The sequence below is a fragment of the Magnolia sinica genome, chromosome 19 (genome assembly GCF_029962835.1).
Source record: "Magnolia sinica isolate HGM2019 chromosome 19, MsV1, whole genome shotgun sequence".
NCBI lineage: Eukaryota > Viridiplantae > Streptophyta > Magnoliopsida > Magnoliales > Magnoliaceae > Magnolia > Magnolia sinica.
Genome location: NC_080591.1, coordinates 11,003,545 through 11,023,221, shown reverse-complemented (window position 1 = coordinate 11,023,221; position 19,677 = coordinate 11,003,545). Strand labels below are relative to the sequence as shown.

The window sequence follows — 19,677 nt, the reverse complement described above, 5'->3', positions numbered from 1 at the left end:
TTTCTCCTTTGACCCTAACCAAGTTCCGCTCCTTACTGGAGCCATCTCTAGTCTTCATTGCACATGAATGAGTACATGATCAACTGTTTGCTCTTCTATTTCGCACATCATCCACAATTCAGTTTCAATTTCCTTACGTATCCAAATGCAGTTTGAATCTTCTATTTCCCACTTCACACATAATCCACAATTCAGTTTCAATTTCCTTGCGTATCCAAATGCAGTGTGAATCTTCTATTTCCCACCACCCTTTCCCTTCTAGGAGCACACAACGCCAACCTAACCAAATCAAATGCATGTTCCCCCATCCATGCCAAAGAAAAATCCCTCTAAACACGTTCCATCTCAACTGTCAAGCAATATTCGAAATATCGATATTGCATTACGTATCGCACCCTTGGGATACAGATACATATTGGTTATCGCACAAGATATATCATTTGTATCGGTTAATTTATCGCACTTTTTGGGAAACATGGGGAAATATTAAGAAATTTATTGAATTTTTCAATGAAACTTCAGGGATTGTTAAAAAAGACCTTAATACATACTTTTAAATCATAACATCTCAAAAAAGAAGTGCACGTAACAGGTTTCTTTTGTATAGTGTCCTAAGCTATGAGCATTGAATTGTATGACTGAACTAATGCAACTATGTTAAAATGGAATGCATAACATTTAAAGTGTATGCGATGATCATTTCATCAAACACTCCTAAATACTTTGAAATTGGTGTAAATTGATAGCTAGTTGAAGGGAAATTTCAAAATATATATATTTTTTAATATTTTTTATTAATTTTTAATTAAAAATGATTTTTATTTTTCTGAAAATTGACGAGGATTTAACAAATCAATAGATCAACCCTCATACATGATTTCATGTTTAGACTGCAACATTGCATGCAATTTGGGAGAAATTAGGAAAATTTTCCCCAAATCGAACTGCCTACACTCAAATTTCGAAATTAGAGTGTATGTGATGATCATTTCATCCAATACTCCTAAATACTTCAAAATTAGTCTCAATTGACAGTTGGTTAAAGGACAATTTTTTTTAAAAAAAAAAGGACAACATAAAGAACCAATGGATATCAAAATCAAAGCTCCAACTCCATGATTTTTCATGCAAAACATGAAGAACCAATGGATTTGTAACCACTTGACACTGATTTAACATAATTTCAATTTTAAAAAATGGATTGGAAATTGAAAATGCTCACCAGATTGAACACGTGAGATATATCGGCACTGCATGTGTGTTTCGTATCGCACAGGCGGGATACAAGATATATCGTGGGATATATCAGCCAATACCATCGATATTTAAAACATTGTTGTCAAGCTCATGGAGTATTTGTTTCTTACACTGACTTTCTCAAAATATCTCATTGGCAAACTCAAAATATCATGTTTTCCTTGCCAAGGAAAAGTTTGGATGCAACTCGTGTCTTCTATATGATGGACGAGACACCAATGGAGTTCTATTACTACCCTTGATTGTTTGGAAGTTCGTTGTTCACTGTTCATCTGCCATAGTTATTCAATTTTCCTAGTCTCAATAAATGCATGTGTTATCTATAGTGATTGTTTATTGTTGGTACACGAGCCGAACCAAGTCGAGCTTGGCACAACTCGGCTCGGTTCAGCCAGCAGCCTATACCAGCTCAAGTTCGGCTCGGCTCGGTTCGGTCAACAGCTCGAGTCAAGTTCGAGTTTGAGCTTTCGAGCCGAGTTCGAGTTCAAGCTTTCGAGTCGAGCGTTTTCTTTCTAGTTTTTATACGGCGGGCCCTTTTTATATTATATATAATATAATATATAATATATTAAATAAGTTATATATATAATATTATATAATTAAGTTATAACTCGAGCCAAACCGAGTCAAGTTCAGGTCAGGTCAGGCTTGGAGCCGAGTTGAGTCGAACTCAGGCCAGCTTGAGCTCAGCTTGAAATCCTTTCAAGCTCAAAAAATCAGCTTGGCTCGGCTCGGCCCGAACCCAGCTTCAAGTCAAGCCGAGTCGAACTTATCAGAGCCAAACCGAGCTAGATCGGTTCGTGTTTGGTGTCTAACTTGCTTCTTTTATCTACTAATAGTGAATATTTCCTAGGTGTAGTATGTAACTATAAAAGAAACGAAATTATACTAACAATATGTATTTAAAAAACAAAGCACATTTATCTAAACTCTTCTTATTCCTTTACAATAAAAATTATATATATAAAAAAGAAAAAAGAAACTATTGCAAATTTAATTTTACAAGGTATGAGCCTTGAAATTTTTGTAAGACTCACACCTTCTACAATTGACGGCTTGTGCACATCCCTTACAAGGGATGGAAATGCCTTGCCTCCACCCTTTGCCTTTTAAAATACTTCTTGTAAGTTGTATGCTTGGTGTGTCCAACTGTTGTTTGTGAGTCAAGTCCATCATTAGTTTCTGTGATCCTTTGTTGCTATTAATGAGTCCAACCCAGCTCCAACACTATGATGACTTCAGTTGATGGAGATGAAATTGATTAATTTAGCTTAGGAGCCTTACAGGCTTATTTATACACGTGAATGCGTGATCAAATGACTAAAGAAATTCCCAAGGATAGATAACGAGGACAGAGACAATGGTAATGACAATGCTACTGATTATCAATAGCAACTTCAAATCTTTGACCTTTTCCAACAAAGCTTTGAAAATATAAATATATTTCAAGTATGCACATAAGCCAGGCTCTAAAAGGGCCCCAATACTTTTTATAGCAAAGGTGCGAGCAGTGTTTTAAATAGCGAATGGTGTGTAGCGTAGCGTACATCCCTCTGAAGCGTGAGGCATAAGCTACATAGCATTTAGCGTAAGCTACACGCTAATTCTAGATTTTTAATCAAGTTGCGCTTGGTTGCACCAATTTCATGACATTCCGCACCAAATTAGACATTAATAATGAAATTTAACAAAATTTAATGACATTAGGTGCAACCAAACGTAACCGAAAGTAATAGGAAAGGGCAATGAATAAGAATAAAGGTAAAGAAAGAGCGACAAAACTAATTTAATGCTATTTCCTTTTAATGATAACTAATTTAATATTGTTACTATGTTATTTTACTAAAAGCATGAAAAGATTAACTAATTTTTATTGAAATCAGAAAAATAAAATAGAAAAATGTAACAAATAATTGAAAACATTAATTGATTTTAATGTTGTAGTGAAAAATAACTTGTAATGTGAGCTACATAGTGCGTGGGGTAGTCTATGTAGCGTGTAGCATATGCAAATTATCATGTCGCATATGCTACACGTGACTTGAGAGCATGAAAAGATTAACTAATTTTTATTGAAATCAGAAAAATAAAATAGAAAAATGTAACAAATAATTGAAAACATTAATTGATTTTAATGTTGTAGTGAAAAATAACTTGTAATGTGAGCTACATAGTGCGTGGGGTAGTCTATGTAGCGTGTAGCATATGCAAATTATCATGTCGCATATGCTACACGTGACTTGAGCTATTTTCATGAGCTACGTAGCGTTAAGGCTAAGCTACGCCGTGTAGCATAAGCTACATGCTACATAGCGTAGCTATTTTAAACATTGGATGTGAAACTGAGGTATAAAAAATGTTAAGACAGAAATGGAGCATCCGAATCTGATGAGGACATCGTGCACACGCACGCCCGCACACCACCACCCCTACGCACGTACGTACGCAGAAGGAGGACCCCACCATCGATCTGGCTCGATGACGACGTCCAGGGAGGGCCTCCTAGCTAGAAGACAAGTTTTGGTTCAGAAAAGTGGCCCGATAGTCAAGAAAAGCCCACCATGGGATCTCATGATCGTGGCCCACTCGTCGGATTGATTTTATATTTTAGGTTTTGCTTATTGTTATTATTTAGAACATCGTGAACACTTTAGATTTCCTTGTTTGGTTTTTATTTTAGTTTACTTCATCGCCAAGTAATAGGTGTCGCACATGGTGCGAGTTTTTGAGTATAGGGTTCTCCCTATAAATAGGCACCCCTTGTAGTTCTTTTCATTCATTGAAGTTAATAAAAAATTTCTACTTTATTTTTCTGCTCTCTTCGTGAGTTATGGAAGAATCCAAAAGTGAGTGCGAAGCTCTCCCTTTTCGAAGGGCTAACTACCGTAGTGCGAAGCCACATCGATCCCAATTCACCCCCATCTTCCATCATCTTTTTTTCCATCTTCCCCCACCATCCATACTTCGAATTTGTCCTTTTGTTGCATCAGATTTCTTCATTGAAGCAGGTTTCCAGATTTCGTCCCGCAGGCGAGCTGAAACTTCGGCGGAGCATCACGCACAAACCGTACATCGGATCGAGCTGAGATTTGGGAATTTTGGAGTCCATCCCTGGCCGACCAGGGCAAAGGTGGCCTTTTTCTGAATAGTGAGCCGCACACACGTGCGGCCGGGATCACACGCACGTCCGTCTGGGCCATTGTTGCTGTCCACACGCAGGATCATCTTTTGGCTCAGGTTTTTATCCTCTTTTATCCTCTCATAGCCGTTTTTTTCATGAATCCTAACCCTATATTACATGATACCTAATTGATTTGCCCATTTTTATCACCTTAGGGTTCCTTGAATTGAAATTAGGGACTGATTTTTATGCATGAGTAGTTGATTTTATTTCCCTTTGACATCGTTTCGCTTATAATTTTATTAGTCCAGTCCTAGCCTGTGTCGGCTTGGACCCGCATAGATTCCCCTTTAATTGAATGTTTGGATTTTCATGTGCGATATGGAATTTGTGTGATTGTTTCTGAATTGGTGTGATCTAAGCCTGCAATCTTGCATATCATATTTAAATTCACGTCCTGCGTCAGAATCCCAAAGGGCCGTGCAAAATCTAGGAACATGGAAAAATAATAGAGCTTTCTTCAAACATTAAGATGGCAAAAAAGCATTCAGAAGGTTTCTACCGGATGGGAGTGTTATTCTAACGCCTGATGCATGTCAGGTTTTCACATCATAAAAGAAGAACAGAAATTTACATACGAATTGAATTATTTATAGTATTATTCCTTAGATTTGCTAGTGTTGTGCATATTAGTGAAGTTCATCATGATTAGGGTCTTCAGTAATTTGGGAAACCACCAGGATGCAGTCTTTCTCAAAGTGAAACATTTTGTTTTGGGATGGGGCAGAGTCTTATTTGATGGTTGGGATTGTCAAGGCCTTTTGTAAGCTCTGGGGGCAGAGCCTTTTGTAATCGGATGATGCCTTGTCATCCTTCTTGAGTTCAATAAAGTTTTGGAATCCTACAAAAAAATTAAAAAGAAAAGAAGTGAAGTTCATCATCATCTTAGCCTCAATGCAACTCCGAAGTCCCAACACAACCATTACACGCAGGCCTCAAAGGACGAATCCAGAAATTAGGCTAGCATGCATGCTTGAACTGCATGCACACCCCCTACCCCCCCCCCCCCCCCCCCCGACATGCACATGCCCTCACACAGAAATGTAGACCCCAAAGCTCCCAATTCATATGAGTGGATGCAAATAGCCAATTAAATGCAGCAAAACAAAAATAAAATGTGAAAAGGGTTAAAAATCATGCTAAGTTTCTAAAAACAACAGGTCTCGATTTTGAGCTCCTCAGATTATATCATAGCATTCGCCCACGAAAAAAAGGTTGATTATAAAATAACCTTAGAAGGAAATCATATCATTCAACTTAAACAAATTAAAATGAATAGGACTTTACCTAAAACTGGTGGTGCTTGTGGACATCAGAACAGTAATATCGATATTTTCACTGTTCTATATATACTGGTTCCAACTTTGATCCCTTGACTACTTGAATTGACAACAAACAAATCATACATTTTCCAATATCTGATGCAATTTTGGGACCCGCCGTCGAAATAACGGTTCAAGCCGGAAAGATGGAGCACCAATCAGCCACCTTTTAGCATCATACATTTCATTCCATGCTTGTACTATCTCATCAATCTTGAACACTAACCCTGAAATCAGCTCAAATATGTCAGCAGACTTTAAACAATAATCTATGATTCCAAATAAGTGCTTTTCTAAGTCTACATGCACATCCACACATGCAAGTCCAGCATGTGTGTGTGACATCTGACACATGCATCATGTGGGCCCTGCTGTTTCGGGAACCGGCCCAAAAATCAGCCCTACCAACTGATTAGGTGGGCCACGCATATTTGAAAAAAAAAAAGGTGGAAGGTGCATGCCAATGGTCCACGTTCAATGCATGTAGCTAATGACTTAACCAGCCCAGCTTTCAGGCCAGGTCATCCACAAGGTGAAACCCACTTGATACATGTCTCCCATGTACGACACAAAAGGGAAGTGTTTTGTGTGCAGATCTGTGGCTGTAGGAGGGAAAAAACACTACTGCTTAGATAGTCATCACATTTTACCTTCCTGAGCAGTCACATTTGAACAATGGTTCTTTCTCATAACTGCAGTGTCAATTCGAGAAGCTCCAGCAAGTTCGAATTTTTCAATGGCGGCTTCCAGACAATCCTCCCAAAAGTCCAACCCCAACTTGAATTCAATTACTGAGCGTTCATAGAGCAAAGTGCCCCATAAAATGTTGATTTGCGATCTCATGTTGGCGGCCTGCTCAGCAGCTTCATCTGTGGATACATCTTTGTAAAGCTCATCCATCCCCATTTTCTTCAACAGCTGTTTCTCCTTATCAGGCTTAGCGAGTTCATCCAAACGCTGCATCTCTTGCACCTCCCAAATCTCGCTGCCCTTTGCGATGTTGTCCTCAGCGTGGTCAAAAAGACTAAGCATCCCCTCATAAGGCCACGTGTCAAGATCCACCTTGCTTCCGACCGCAAAATACCAAGTAAGCTTCGCCTGCTCAAACTGCTGCAGCCCCAGTGCAAGTAAGCCCTCATAGAAGTTTGGCTTAATTTTGATAGCTTCTTTGTATCTCTCACTTGCCTTCTCGTATTCTCCACGTGCCCACTCATACGCAGACTGAACCTGCAAGAGTATGGTTTCTTTTGAAGCATCTTCCATCAAAAACACCCTCTTCCTTGCCCGGGAAATGTGGACGTTCCCCCAATTGAACAGCGCTAAGGCTGCCATCTCTTGAAACTTCCCTTCAGCGATTTCGAAAAGGTCCTGGGCTTCTTCACTCGTCATGGCATCCTCCATAGCTTCTGAGTAGAGCCTCATCCCAAGTTCATGAAGATCCAAGCATGTGTCGGAATCAAAGCCAACGTGGTTCTTGAACATCCGTGCAAATTCAATAATCCAATCATCAACATAAACGGATCCATTTTCACCACCAAGTCTTGTGCTCCCATTCTCAGAGACAGTCTTTTGGTTCATCTCGGACTCTGCAACCTCCACCCCATTATTTGATTCCTTGAAGAATGACGGCTCCTGCTCAGGATCGACTTCTGCGAGATACAGCCTAACTGATCCCTGAGGATCGGCAGATGCTTCAGCCCACCTTAGCTCTTCAGTGGTGGTGATTGTCACCAAGTCACCCTCTTCGTCTTTGTATTTAATAAGCATGGCCTTGGATCCTGGGAACCGATTCCGAACAATCTCCCTCAGCTGCAAAATGCTACAACGCCCAGGTAGCTGGGCGCTCCTTATATCCTCTCCAAACACCAACTTTGCAGTCCTCGGAGCTTCTTCCTTAGCATTACAGCTCTCCTCCACAACAGCCTTATCCTCAGTCATGCTCCCCTTATCATCGGTCTTTCTACTCTTCTTCTTCCTCGACTTCACTTTAGCTATTTTGAACTGAGGCGAATCCGGTCCCATGTATTCCGAAGCCAACCCGATCTCTTCCGCCCTCAACCCCTTTTTCTCAAGCCCCTTTTGGAGCTGCTTCGAAATCTCCAACGCTTTGAGATTGCTCGGCTGCAAGCTCAAGACCATATTGGTGTCTCTATATGCCAACTCCAGCTTGTTCAATGCTTCATAACACTTGGCTCGCTTCAAGAGGGCCTTGCTATATTTAGGTGAGACTTCGAGAGCCAGATTGCATTCATTTATCGCATTGTGGTACTCTCCAGGGCTCATCTTCATGTAGCAAGTAGCTATGTTGCAACGGAGGTATATGATGTCAGTGTGGTTTCGTGGGAGCAGCTTAAGGGCCTTCTCGTACTTCAGGATGGCTCCTTCATAATCCCGCTTCTGGAAAAGCTTGCTGCCCTTCTCTTTCAGTTCTTGAGACATGTTGATGAAGACAGTCGTGTCCTCATCAAAGGCTTTTGTGCTCCGTTTCACAGCTGAATCACCCGATTTCCCCCCATCGTGATGCTTTTTCTTGCCGCTGGGCTTCCCCATCACGATTTTGACAAGCAGGACGTAACCCCAAAGAAAAATTCAGAATCTCATTTCTCCCGCCCACAAAAATCCAATTACAGCACCGGGATTCCTCGAATTCCCGAATCCGTTCAATTGAATAAACGAATCCGAGCCCCTCCAAACACTATTTCTTCCTTTGAAACTCTACAAATTCTTCAGAATCACACTAGAAGTACCCTAAATTCATAAAATATGAGTTCCTCGCATACGGATATTTTCACCAAATCGAAGAAAAACAAGACCCAATCCGCTAAGAACACCGTCTCTGAAGACGCCTATTTTAAAATAAAATAAAATAAAATAAAAAATCACAAAACAAGGGATCAGAAAACTTATCTGGGAAACAGGTTCTCCTCAGGTGGGCCCTACACACCCATTTATAACCCTAATCATACACGCAAGGAAAGTATACCCTTTTCTCTCTGACCTCTCTCTCGCGGCTGCAAAAGAGGGAAGAGAAGGGGAAGAGAAAAAAGACGAGAGGAAAACCCTTCTTATGTCCTGGTGAAATCTGCCCACTGGCTGCTGTATCCCTCACAGAGCCTTTTCGTCAATGCCTGACCGTTGATCTAGTGGGCCCCACTCTGGATTTTCATGCCCTCTCGACCTTTGTATCGGTTTGGTGATCCTAATCTTGTTTCTGAACGTGGACCATAGATCACGTCCCGGAAAGGTACCACATCCTGTGGAATGTGGTACCGCACCGTCTTTACCCCCAACATGAATTTTTTTTTTCTTTTTCAGTAGGCGCATCGGGATCGTACAGTTGGTTATTACAGCTATGAAAATCACCTGTAGAAGTGTTATCCATGGTGCCACCTGTCTTGTCCACGGTGGCAGCGTGAATCTCATTAGGTTCGTAGCCATCACCTCTATCGCTACGGATATAGTCCGTAGTTATTTCTTCTGTAAAGTCCGAACAATCTACCAACATGGTTTCGATTCGAATGAAAGCCTGAACATGAGAGGCGAGAACATCTTGATCGAAAGCTCCACTACTTCAAATAGTGAGAAAGACTTTTCAAATTTTGGTCAAATCGATCAATTGCATAAAGTATTCGGTACATTGGTGAGACCAAATGGCTTCACAAGCCACTCATATAGGTATAAGTGACTCCGTAAGATCTAATGCAGGAGAGAAAGATATATCTTTTCCCGGATGAAATGAAACATTTAATTCATGTAACAGGAGAAAGATTTCTCATTCTTTATCTGGAAAGATATATGGTCATGAAAGAGGGATTAAGTGGAACAGAATTGAGCAGGTGGCAGAGTCGATAAGAGAAGTCGCCAGTTGACCCAGCCACATGGTTTGAATCTCCCGTGTCAACAACCTAAGGGAGCTTCTTACTTGATACAATTACAGATAATTGAGCAAGCCTAACGTGAAATTGAATAAGCATAAAATGAAATTGAACAAGCTTAATATGAAATTCAATGAGCCTCAAAGGAAATTGAGTGAGGCAAACATGAAATTCAACGAGCTTCAAAGGAAATTGAGCGAGGCTAACATGAAATTGAGCGATGCTAACTTGAATTGAATGAGCCTAACTTGAAATTGAGTGAGGCTAACATGATATTGAGCAATCTTCAAATGACATTGAACGTGCCTATAATGAAATTGAGTGAGGCTAACATAAAAATGAGCAATCTTCAAATGAAATTGAGTGAGGCTAACATTAATTTGAGCGAGCTTCTATTGATATTGAACGAGCTTAACTTGAAATTGAACGAACCTAACTCGAAATTGAGTGAGGCTAACATGAAATTGAGCAATCTTCAAATGACATTGAACGAGCTTATAATGAAATTGAGCGAGGTTAACTAGAAATGAAGCGATCTTCAAATGAAATTAAGTGAGGCAAACATGAAATTGAGCGAGACTAACATCAATTTGAGCGAGCTTCAAATGAAATTGAACGTGCCTAACTTGAAATTGAGCAAGGCTAACATGAAATTGAACGAGCCTAACATGAAATTAGCCTCTCTCAATTTCATGTAAGGCTCGATTAATTTCAGTTGAAGCTCACTCAATTTCATGTTTGGCTCGGTCAATTTCAGGTTAGTCTCGCTCAATTTCATGTTAGGCTTGTTCAATTTCATTTAAAGGTTGCTCAATTTCATGTTTGCCTCGGTTAATTTCATGTTAGGCTCATTCAATTTCATTTGAACCTTTCTCAATTTCATGTTTGCATTGCTCAATTTCGAATTAGCCTTGCTCAATTTCATTATAAGCTTGTTCAATGTCATTTGAAGCTCGCTTAATTTCAAGTTAAGCTCGTTCAATTTCAAGTTAGCCTCGCTCAATTTCATGTTAGGCTTGTTCAATTTTATTTGAAGCTCGCTCAATTTCATGTTTGCCTCGCTCAATTTCATTTAAAGCTCCCTCAATTTCATGTTAGGCTCGTTCAATTTCATTTGAAGCTCGCTCAATTTCATTTTAGGCTTGTTCATTGTCATTTGAAGCTTGCTTAGTTTTATGTTAGCATCGCTCAATTTCAAGTTAGGCTCGTTCAATTTCATGTCATTTGAAGCTCGCTCAATTTTCATGTTAAGCTTGTTCAATTTCATTTGAAGCTCGCTCAATTTCATGTTAGGCTCGTTCAATTTCATTTGAAGCTTGCTTAATTTCATGTTTGCCTCGCGCAATTTCATTCTAAGCTCGTTCAATGTCATTTGAAGCTCGCTCAATTTGAGGTTAGGTTTGTTTAATTTCAAGTTAGCCTCACTCAATTTAATGTTTGCCTCTCTTAATTTCATGTTAGCCTTGCTCAATTTCATGTTAGGCTTGTTCAATTTCATTCGAAGCTTGCTCAATTTTATGTTTGCCTCGCTCAATTTCATTCTAGGCTCGTTCAATGTCATTTGAAGCTCGCTCAATTTCATGTTAGCCTTGCTCAATTTTAGGTTAGGCTCGTTCAATTTCAAGTTAGCCTCGCTTAATTTCATATTAGCCTCGCTAAATTTCATTATAGGCTCGTTCAATGTCATTTGAAGCTTGCTCAATTTCATGTTAGCCTCGCTCAATTTCAAGTTAGACTCGTTCAATTTTATGTTTGCCTCGCTCAATTTCATATTAGTCTCGCTCAATTTCATGTTAGGCTCGTTCAATTTCATTTGAAGCTCGTTCAATTTCATGTTTGTCTCACTCAATTTCATTCTAGGCTCGTTCAATGTCATTTGAAGCTCGCTCAATTTTATTATAGGCTCGTTTAATTTCAATTTAGCCTCGCTTAATTTCATGTTCGTCTCGTTCAATTTCCCTTGAGGTTCATTGAATTTAATGTTAGCCTGGCTCAATTTCCTTTGAGGCTTGTTGAATTTCATGTTTGTCTTCCTCAATTTCCTTTTAGGGCCTGTTTGGGCGGTGGGATTAGAAGGGATTAGGTGGGATGGGATTCATATGGATCTGTGCCAATTTCACTCCATGTTTGGGTAGAATGGAAAAGCTTGGAATTACATTAAATGGAATTGCATTGGGTCCCGTGCCAATTTCACTCAATGTTAGCAAGTTGTGTAGGTCCCACCATGCTATGTGGGCTATATCCACACCGTCCACCCATTTATCGAGATTATTTTAGAGCATGGGCCAAAAAATTAGGTAAATCTAAAGCTCAAGTGGACCCCACCATAGAAAGCAACGGGGATTGAATACTTACGGTTGAAAACTTCTTTGGGGCCACATAAGTTTTGAATCTACCTCATTTTTAGGCCCATGCCATAAAATGAGGTTATAAAACAAATGAACGGTTTAGATATAACACATGTGTGTTATTCTCAGTAATTTCAAATGATGGTGGGTATATCCATTCAATGTACCACCGTATTACCAACAAAGCATGGAATTAATCTTATCCCATGACAACAGGGGACAATCCCTGCCATGGGTAATTATTATGTTTTTTGAATCCCATCCCACCTAATCCCTTCTAATCCCACCACCCAAACAGGCCCTTAGGCTTATTGAATTTCATATTTGCCTTACTCAATTTCATGTTAGCCTCGCTTAATTTCATGTTTGCCATGCTCAATTTTCTTTGAAGCGCGTTGAATTTCATGTTAGTCTCGCTAAATTTCATGTTTGCCTCGCTCAATTTCCCCTGAGGCTCGTTGAATTTCATGCTAGCCTTGCTCGATTTCCTTTGAGACTCATTGAATTTCATGTTTGCCTCGCTAATTCCTTTAAGGGCCTGTTTGTTTTTCAAAGAAATGGGAAATACCCGGGAAATAGTAATTATTACAATTTCACTGCGTTTGAAAATTCATGGGAATTTATGCCTGTGAAATTGGTTCAAAAGATGTAATTTTAATTTTTGAATTGCAAGGTAATGCGAATGATATATCCATTCCGTCCGTCTGTTTTATTACAATATTTTGGAGCATGAGACAAAAAATGAAGTGGATTCAACACTCAAGTGGCCCATGCCAAAAGAAACAATGGCCCTACAGAGTTTTTAACAGTAAGTATTCGATTCCCTTTTTTGTATGACGTGATCTAATTGGGTATTGGATATGCCTCAATTTTTTACTCATGCTCTGAATTCAACTAGAATAATGGATGAACAGTGCAGAGAAGCGAAATGCATCACAGTGGGACCCATGGATATTTTGTAATATTCTTGATTTTTGTGTTAAAAAGTAAGTAGTCAAATCAGGTAAGTTGTAAATGTAGGGGGAGGTAATTATTACTTTTTTACACTGCATTTACCATTTCACTGGAAAATCAAACACGCCCTAAGGCTCGTTGAATTTCATGTTTGCCTCACTCAATTTCCATTGAGGCTTGTTGAATTTCATGTTAGGCTCGTTCAATTTCATGTTAGGCTTGTTGAATTTCATGCTATGATCGTTCAATTTCATGTTAGGCTTATTCAATTTCATGTTAGGCTCGCTCAATTATCCGTAGTTATATGTACTTTTCACTATAAAAGCAAGAACTAATGACTATGAATCTAACAAAGCAATGACTACGCTATCAATGGCTACAATTATAATCTATGGCCAAAGGTTTTTAACTACGGCCTTTGACCCTTTTTTTGGTATTGGACAGAACCACCATGATATCCACAGTGCCACCATGGACAAGACGGAGTTTCGCAGTGGCATCGTGGATATCATGGTGCCACCGATGCCACTGTGAATGCAAGGGTATTTTCGTTCGCAAATAGTGTGTCCATACAGAATGGTTTATTTTTGAAAAGTAAAGTTTGAGAGCATTTTAAAAAGACGGTGGGTAAAAGGTGGGATTCACAGTTGGGAAAAACTCGATATAAGGTGCTGGGCGTGTTGGACGCAAACTGCGTACTAACGCTGCCAGTGGTGAGGTGGCCACTGGGCTAACGGATGGTGCCATGTGGGCCCCATCATGATGTATGTGTTTTATTGATGCGGTCTATCTATTTTTTAAAATTATTTTAGGGTATGAGCTAAAACATAAGAATACGGTGGGGGATTATTTAGGTCACACAGACATAGATGAATCGAAACACAAATACATCTTCATAGAAGACTTTTGTGGGCCCCAAAAAGTTTTGAATGGTGGGCTTTGAAGTACTAATATTTTTGTGTTAGGTTCACATGAGATTTGGATTTGCTTCATTTTTGGGCTCAGGAGAAGTGAATAAATGAGGTGGACACATACATCACAACAGGGCCTACAACATACGCAATCAGCATCAGTGCATGTCATGCAATTGATAAAACTATGTGGACTCAGAGTGGTCAGTACCTCGGCCAGACACTACCTAGGAATGTAGGGTTCGGCCACTCCGTGAAGTGTAGGATTTATCCATATCGTCCATCCATTTTTCCAAATAATTTTAGGGTACAAGCCCATAAATGAGGTAGATCCAGGGCTAAAGTGGACCACACCACAAGAAGTAGCGAGGATAATAGCACCCACCGTTGAAACCTTCCTAGGGCCCACCGTGATGGTTAATTGTCATCTATCCTATTCACAAAGTAGCATAGACCTGAATGTATGAAGGGAAAACACGGAGATTTTTCCCACTATAAATCTCACATTTTATTGACTGACTTTTCTGAATCATCCAAATGTTACTTTCCTTAACTAAACTACTACTATACGAATTAACTCTTTGTGGATGAAAATACCCTTGCTTTTACGGTGGCACCGCGGTAACATCGTCTACTATCAGAAAAAGCGTCAAATGCCGTAGATAAAGACATATGGCTACAGATTATAACTGTAGAAAGGTCGTAGCCATTGGTAGTATAGTCATTGCTTCATTAGATTCATAGCTATTAGTTTTGTGTCTACGAATCTAATTCGCAGCTGTTATGGGAAAATGTGAGCAGACCCGATAAGGACCGACTCAAGCAAACCGAATCGATCAGTAGGGCCTCGGAAGGAGAACATCGCGATAAGTCCGGCCTTGCTTCCGAACTATGATTCCAAAACTATGGTTACTGAGGAGAGACAGACGGGGCAATCCGAGCCAAGCTCTTGTCTGGAGCCCTCATCCGAAGAACTACGGTCCTGGATCGGCCGAGTCAAGCTCTTGTTTAGAGCTCTCATTCGAAGAACTACGGCCCTAGATCGGCCGAGTCAAGCTCTTGTCTGGACTCTCATCTGAAGAACTACGGCCCTGGATTGGCCGAGCCGAGCTCTTGTCTAGAGCTCTCATCCGAAGAACTACGGCTCTGGATTGGCCGAGCCGAGCCCTACTCACATCTCAGAGGCTAGAGAAGTATTCCGACCACGGACTCCGACTAATGGCTCGAGAGACCGAGTTCCGGAACCAACCCCAGTATGGACGTGGCCGAATATCACGCCCATAGATGCGCCCCATTAAGGCATATGAGAGAGTGAACCAACGCACGATCCAAAGATAGCGGCCGACATCTTCGCACGCGCGACATCTGCTTAATTGAGCAAATCATGTCGAGATTGACGGCCATGATCCCATCGTTGCATGGGTATAAATACTAGAGGAACCCATTACAACCGGTATGCAATATCTTGCACCCTCTCTCTACATTACGCAACTTAGACCCAAATTCTCTAGCTTGACTTAGGCATCGGAGGGTCCCTTGTTTAAGCCAGGGTCTCATTTGCTCACCTTTTTGTGCAGGGCCAGGGTTCATTCCGAGTTATCAGCATTGAGTGGAGGGTGGTCCAGATTTTGACCTTAATAGCAGCCATTGCTACGGTTATGGATAATTGACCGAACCTAAATGAAATTGAGTGAGTTTCACATGAAATTGAATATAAAATACAAATACAAACTTAATCCAAAACTTGTATGGGCCATTAAAAAAAATGTTGGATTTAGGGTTTAAGACAATTTGTTCAAATATACCTATAGTGCGTGTAGAGCTGGGCATGTCTGACCTGACCCGGTGAATCCAACCCGATCCGACTAGATCCGACCCGATTCAAACCGAACCGACGACCTGAATCGGTGCAGTTCGAGTAGGGTCAGTCTGATCCGATCCTTCATCGGATCGAGTTCGGTTCAATGTCAATCCGGACCGATCCGATCCGGAATCCGATCCGATCCAATCCGGTCATATAGTATGAAGTTAAAATAAATTGATAAATAAAGGGCCAAGGTTAAAATGGAGCCATCGGATGTTTGCATCATCAGTGCTTTTACCTTTTCCGATGGTATGGTCCACTTGAGCTTTGAATATGCATAAATTTTGGGTTCAACCCCTAAAATGATCTAGAAAAATGAATGGACAGTGTGGATCAACCACATGCATTCACGGTGGGCTCACGTGCACGCCAACTATACTGCCGTGTGTGGCCTGGATAAATTTCAAATTAATTACTTGTATCACATGCAAGCTACTGACAAGTGACAGGTTGAGTAGCTAGCGAGACTCCCTACTGAAGTGACGTCACCAGGTTCTGTGGGACCCACCATGATGTATGTGTGTGTATCCACACTGTCCATCAATTTGTAGAGATCATTTTAGGCCATGAGACAAAGAATGAGTCAAATCTAGATTTGGAGTGGACCCCACCACATAAAATAGTGGGAAGAGTGACTCCTATTGCTGAAACCTTCCTAAGGTCCACTATGATGTTTATCTAAGATCCAACGAGTTCACAAGTTAAGACAAACATGAAAGAAGGGAGAACACAAATTTCAGTTTGATCGAAAACTTTTGTGGGCCTTAGAAAATTTTAATGGTGGGCGTCACTCTCTCTAATGTTTTCTGTGGTGGGGTCCATTTGAGCTTTGGATCTGACTCATTCTTTGGCTCCTGCCCTAAATTGATATCTCCAAATGAATGGACGGTGCGGATACAACACATATATCATGGCGGGTCCCACAGAACTTGGTCACGTCACTTCAGTAGGGAGTCTAGGCTCTAGCCTCTAGCTACTCAACCTGTCAGTAGGCAGTAGATAATCCGCGTCCCACGCAAGCTACACAGGACAAGCTGTTGTAGTCTTGTAGATACGTATCGTGTGAAGACGTGCGCGTATGCGCTTCGAGCTCCGAGTTGTACAAACGGCTCAAATTAGATCAAAGTTACATGGGCCCCACCATAACGTTTATTTTCCATTTAATCTGTTAATAATGTTAAAAATAACTCTGGCCTTCCAATGACAGATGAATCTTGGTGCATTGATGGTCCTGGGCACACATGGTTGTATTATCATTAAATTGGAATCGTTAATCTATGTGACCCCACCAATTTTTTACTACTCTACAAAAAAAATTACCGAAAATAAATATCTTGATGCCCATTTTTCAGTCAGAATATCGCAAAAATGAAGAAAGAAATTTTGGATGGTCCAGAATAAAAGGGGAAAAATGACTGTTAACTTTATCGATTGATACCTCAATTTGTGTGGATTGTGAAACCTGCGCCGTCTGTTAGTAGGGCCCTACATTCATCGACTCTGTGATTACTCGTACGTTGGAGTGGAAACAGATCGAGACATGTGAAATGCACAACATTCTAGAAACTCCTCAATGGATAAGAATTATGTCATTCCTCGTTGGAAATGTGATGAAGACGCATATACTTCTGTCCAACCAATATGACATGCTTTCCCAAGATCCTCGTCGTTCGTTGGCTCCGAATAATTGACTGGTTCATTGATCAGGTGGGCCACACAAGTATGAGAAAATGGGTGGCTAAAACAAATCAACTGGTATTCCACACTCATCATATTTACGTATCTCGATCCGAACGATACCCAACCCGATCCGATTTGGTTTTCCTGACCGAGTTGGACTCGATTCGAGTTAGATAACCCAAACTTGGTTCCGAATCGGATCGAGTTAGATAACCCAAACTTGGTTCCGAATCGAATCGAGTTCAGGTAAGGCCATGTAGAATCCGGACTGAGTCGAGTTGAACCCAATCTGATCCAATTCGGTCCGATGCCCGGCTCCAAGTGCGTGCTTTCTTTGATAGAATTATCATTTGTGTCATTTTTTAACAAACTAAATTGAAGAAAAGAAGTAACAATTTGGTGAAAGGGTATTCTTATATGTCACCTACAAAAGTTTTCAACGATAAGTATGCTGTCGACTTGAGATTTGGGTCTTTACTCTTGCTCGGGTGGTAGACTCTCAGGAGTTTCAATACCGGGTTAACGGTTTGAGTACCCATAGGTGGTGAAACTCCACTAAGGCGTGAGTGTGCGTGCGTGCTTGCGTTTTTCTTTGTTTTTAAACGTTCCTAGCTACCGACGGGCAAGGTAGTACTCCATCCACACTGTGATATGGCGGCTCTTCTCCTATTCAAGGTGTAGTATCTATGTTGGATCCTTGCTCTTGCTCTTGCTCTTGCCCTGGCTCGGGTGGTAGACTCTCGAGAGTTCCAACACCCGATCAAGGGTTCAAGTATCCATAGGTGGTGAAAGCCCACCACGGCGTGAGTGCGCGTGTGTTAAAAAAAAGAAGAAGGTGTAGCGATGTTGAATCCGGACGGTTCAAATAGTTGGACCCGCTAGATAATAGTCTATATTTCAAATTACAACCAAGAACTCAATCACTGTTTTTGGAAATAGATCATTTATTTGTTGAATTTACACCCTTAATACTTTTCATTTTCACCGTCTCTCATAAGCCCACCAATTTTTCTATAAAAATCACAACTCCTTGCAACCTCTACCATTTAGATTAGATCCCACTACTGATGGTTCAGATTCGGGTTTAGTCAGTACACTTAGCTTACTGAGTTACTCAGTACGGAAATCGGATTGCGTACTGAGTTACCCCAACATGTCAGTAGCTAATCCGCGTCCGCAGGGAAGGTGCCTGGCTAGTATGGTACATTGTCCCGCACCATATCATTGCTCTTTCTCTGGGAAAATCAGAGCCGGAAAACCCGAACACGGTAGAGCTACCTGCCCACGGTACACATGGCAGATTGATAAATCAATCGGCTCCATTCACTTACATTTTCCTAGGATAGGGAGCCAGTATTTCAAACTGCTCAGCATTAAACAATCTTATCCGTCTGATTAGTGGCCATTATAAATTAATAGTCAATATTTCTTAGCCTAAATTGAGGAATACTGGTGGGTAAAATTATTTAATTTCTGTAGGACCCGATTGGTAAATCATCCTGCTGCATTTTGGGGTGTACACGAACCGTGGTAGCTCGGTTAGCTTTGCTGGACTCAACTTGAAAAAGCTCCAATTGACTTGGTTTGAGGTGAGCTCAAGCTAAGTCGAGCTGATTTTTTGAGTTTGAGCTGGCTAGCTCAACTTGCCCGAATCAAACCTAATTTGAATCAAACTCGGATCAAACTAGTTCAGTGAGTGACTCTTATTTTGATATTGATGTTGCTCACCGAGTGTTTGATAAAATGACTCAACAAGTGTGGCTAGTGACAAGTAAGGTTTGGATATGAAATAAATATATTTTTTTTCTTATTTTTTATGGTACTTAAAAAGTGTTTAATAAAATACCTGTAAAATTACTGTTGCTGTTTTAGATATAATAAGATTTTGAAGGTGTATTCCATGTATTTGTAACAACGCTGCCCAAGTGAACTCGGCTTGAGTGGCCTGAGTCGCTAAAGCCGTGCTGGTCAGTTAGGTTTGAAGACCGAGCCTAGTCGAGCTGAAGCCAGCTCGACTCAGTTCTACTGGATGTACACCCGTAACTGTCATCCTCTCCCTCAAAGAAGCCGGCTACAAAAAGAGAAATTCTTTGATACTCTTGCCCAGTGCATGGTTGATACACAAGCACTAAAAGCTTATAAACGTTTCATATCATTAGACAAATTTTAAACCGTCCAAACAGTGAAATCCACTTTAGATGGATTAAAAAATATCATTTACAACAACGTAATGACTTATCCAGTCGATTATTGGACATTAGTACGGTTGAGATGAAAGATATCCA

The 19,677-nt window shown here is 40.5% G+C and overlaps 1 protein-coding gene across 3 annotated transcripts in view; it reads right to left on the bottom strand.

Annotated features, from left to right (window-relative positions):
• LOC131234346 (protein PHOX1-like) overlaps positions 1-9,042 on the bottom strand; it is a 37,723-nt gene extending 28,681 nt beyond the window's left edge. For 2 of the 3 annotated variants that reach the window (XM_058231156.1, XM_058231154.1), the window contains exons 1-2: positions 6,411-9,042; positions 5,726-5,987 (exon numbers count right to left, since the gene is read on the bottom strand). In XM_058231156.1, the coding sequence (XP_058087139.1) occupies positions 5,839-5,987; positions 6,411-8,310 (2,049 nt within the window). In that variant the 5' untranslated portion in view covers positions 8,311-9,042 and the 3' untranslated portion in view covers positions 5,726-5,838. The remainder of the gene's footprint in view (positions 1-5,725; positions 5,988-6,410) is intronic. The other variant, XM_058231155.1, reaches the window with a different exon arrangement.
• Between the last annotated feature and the right edge of the window lie 10,635 nt (positions 9,043-19,677).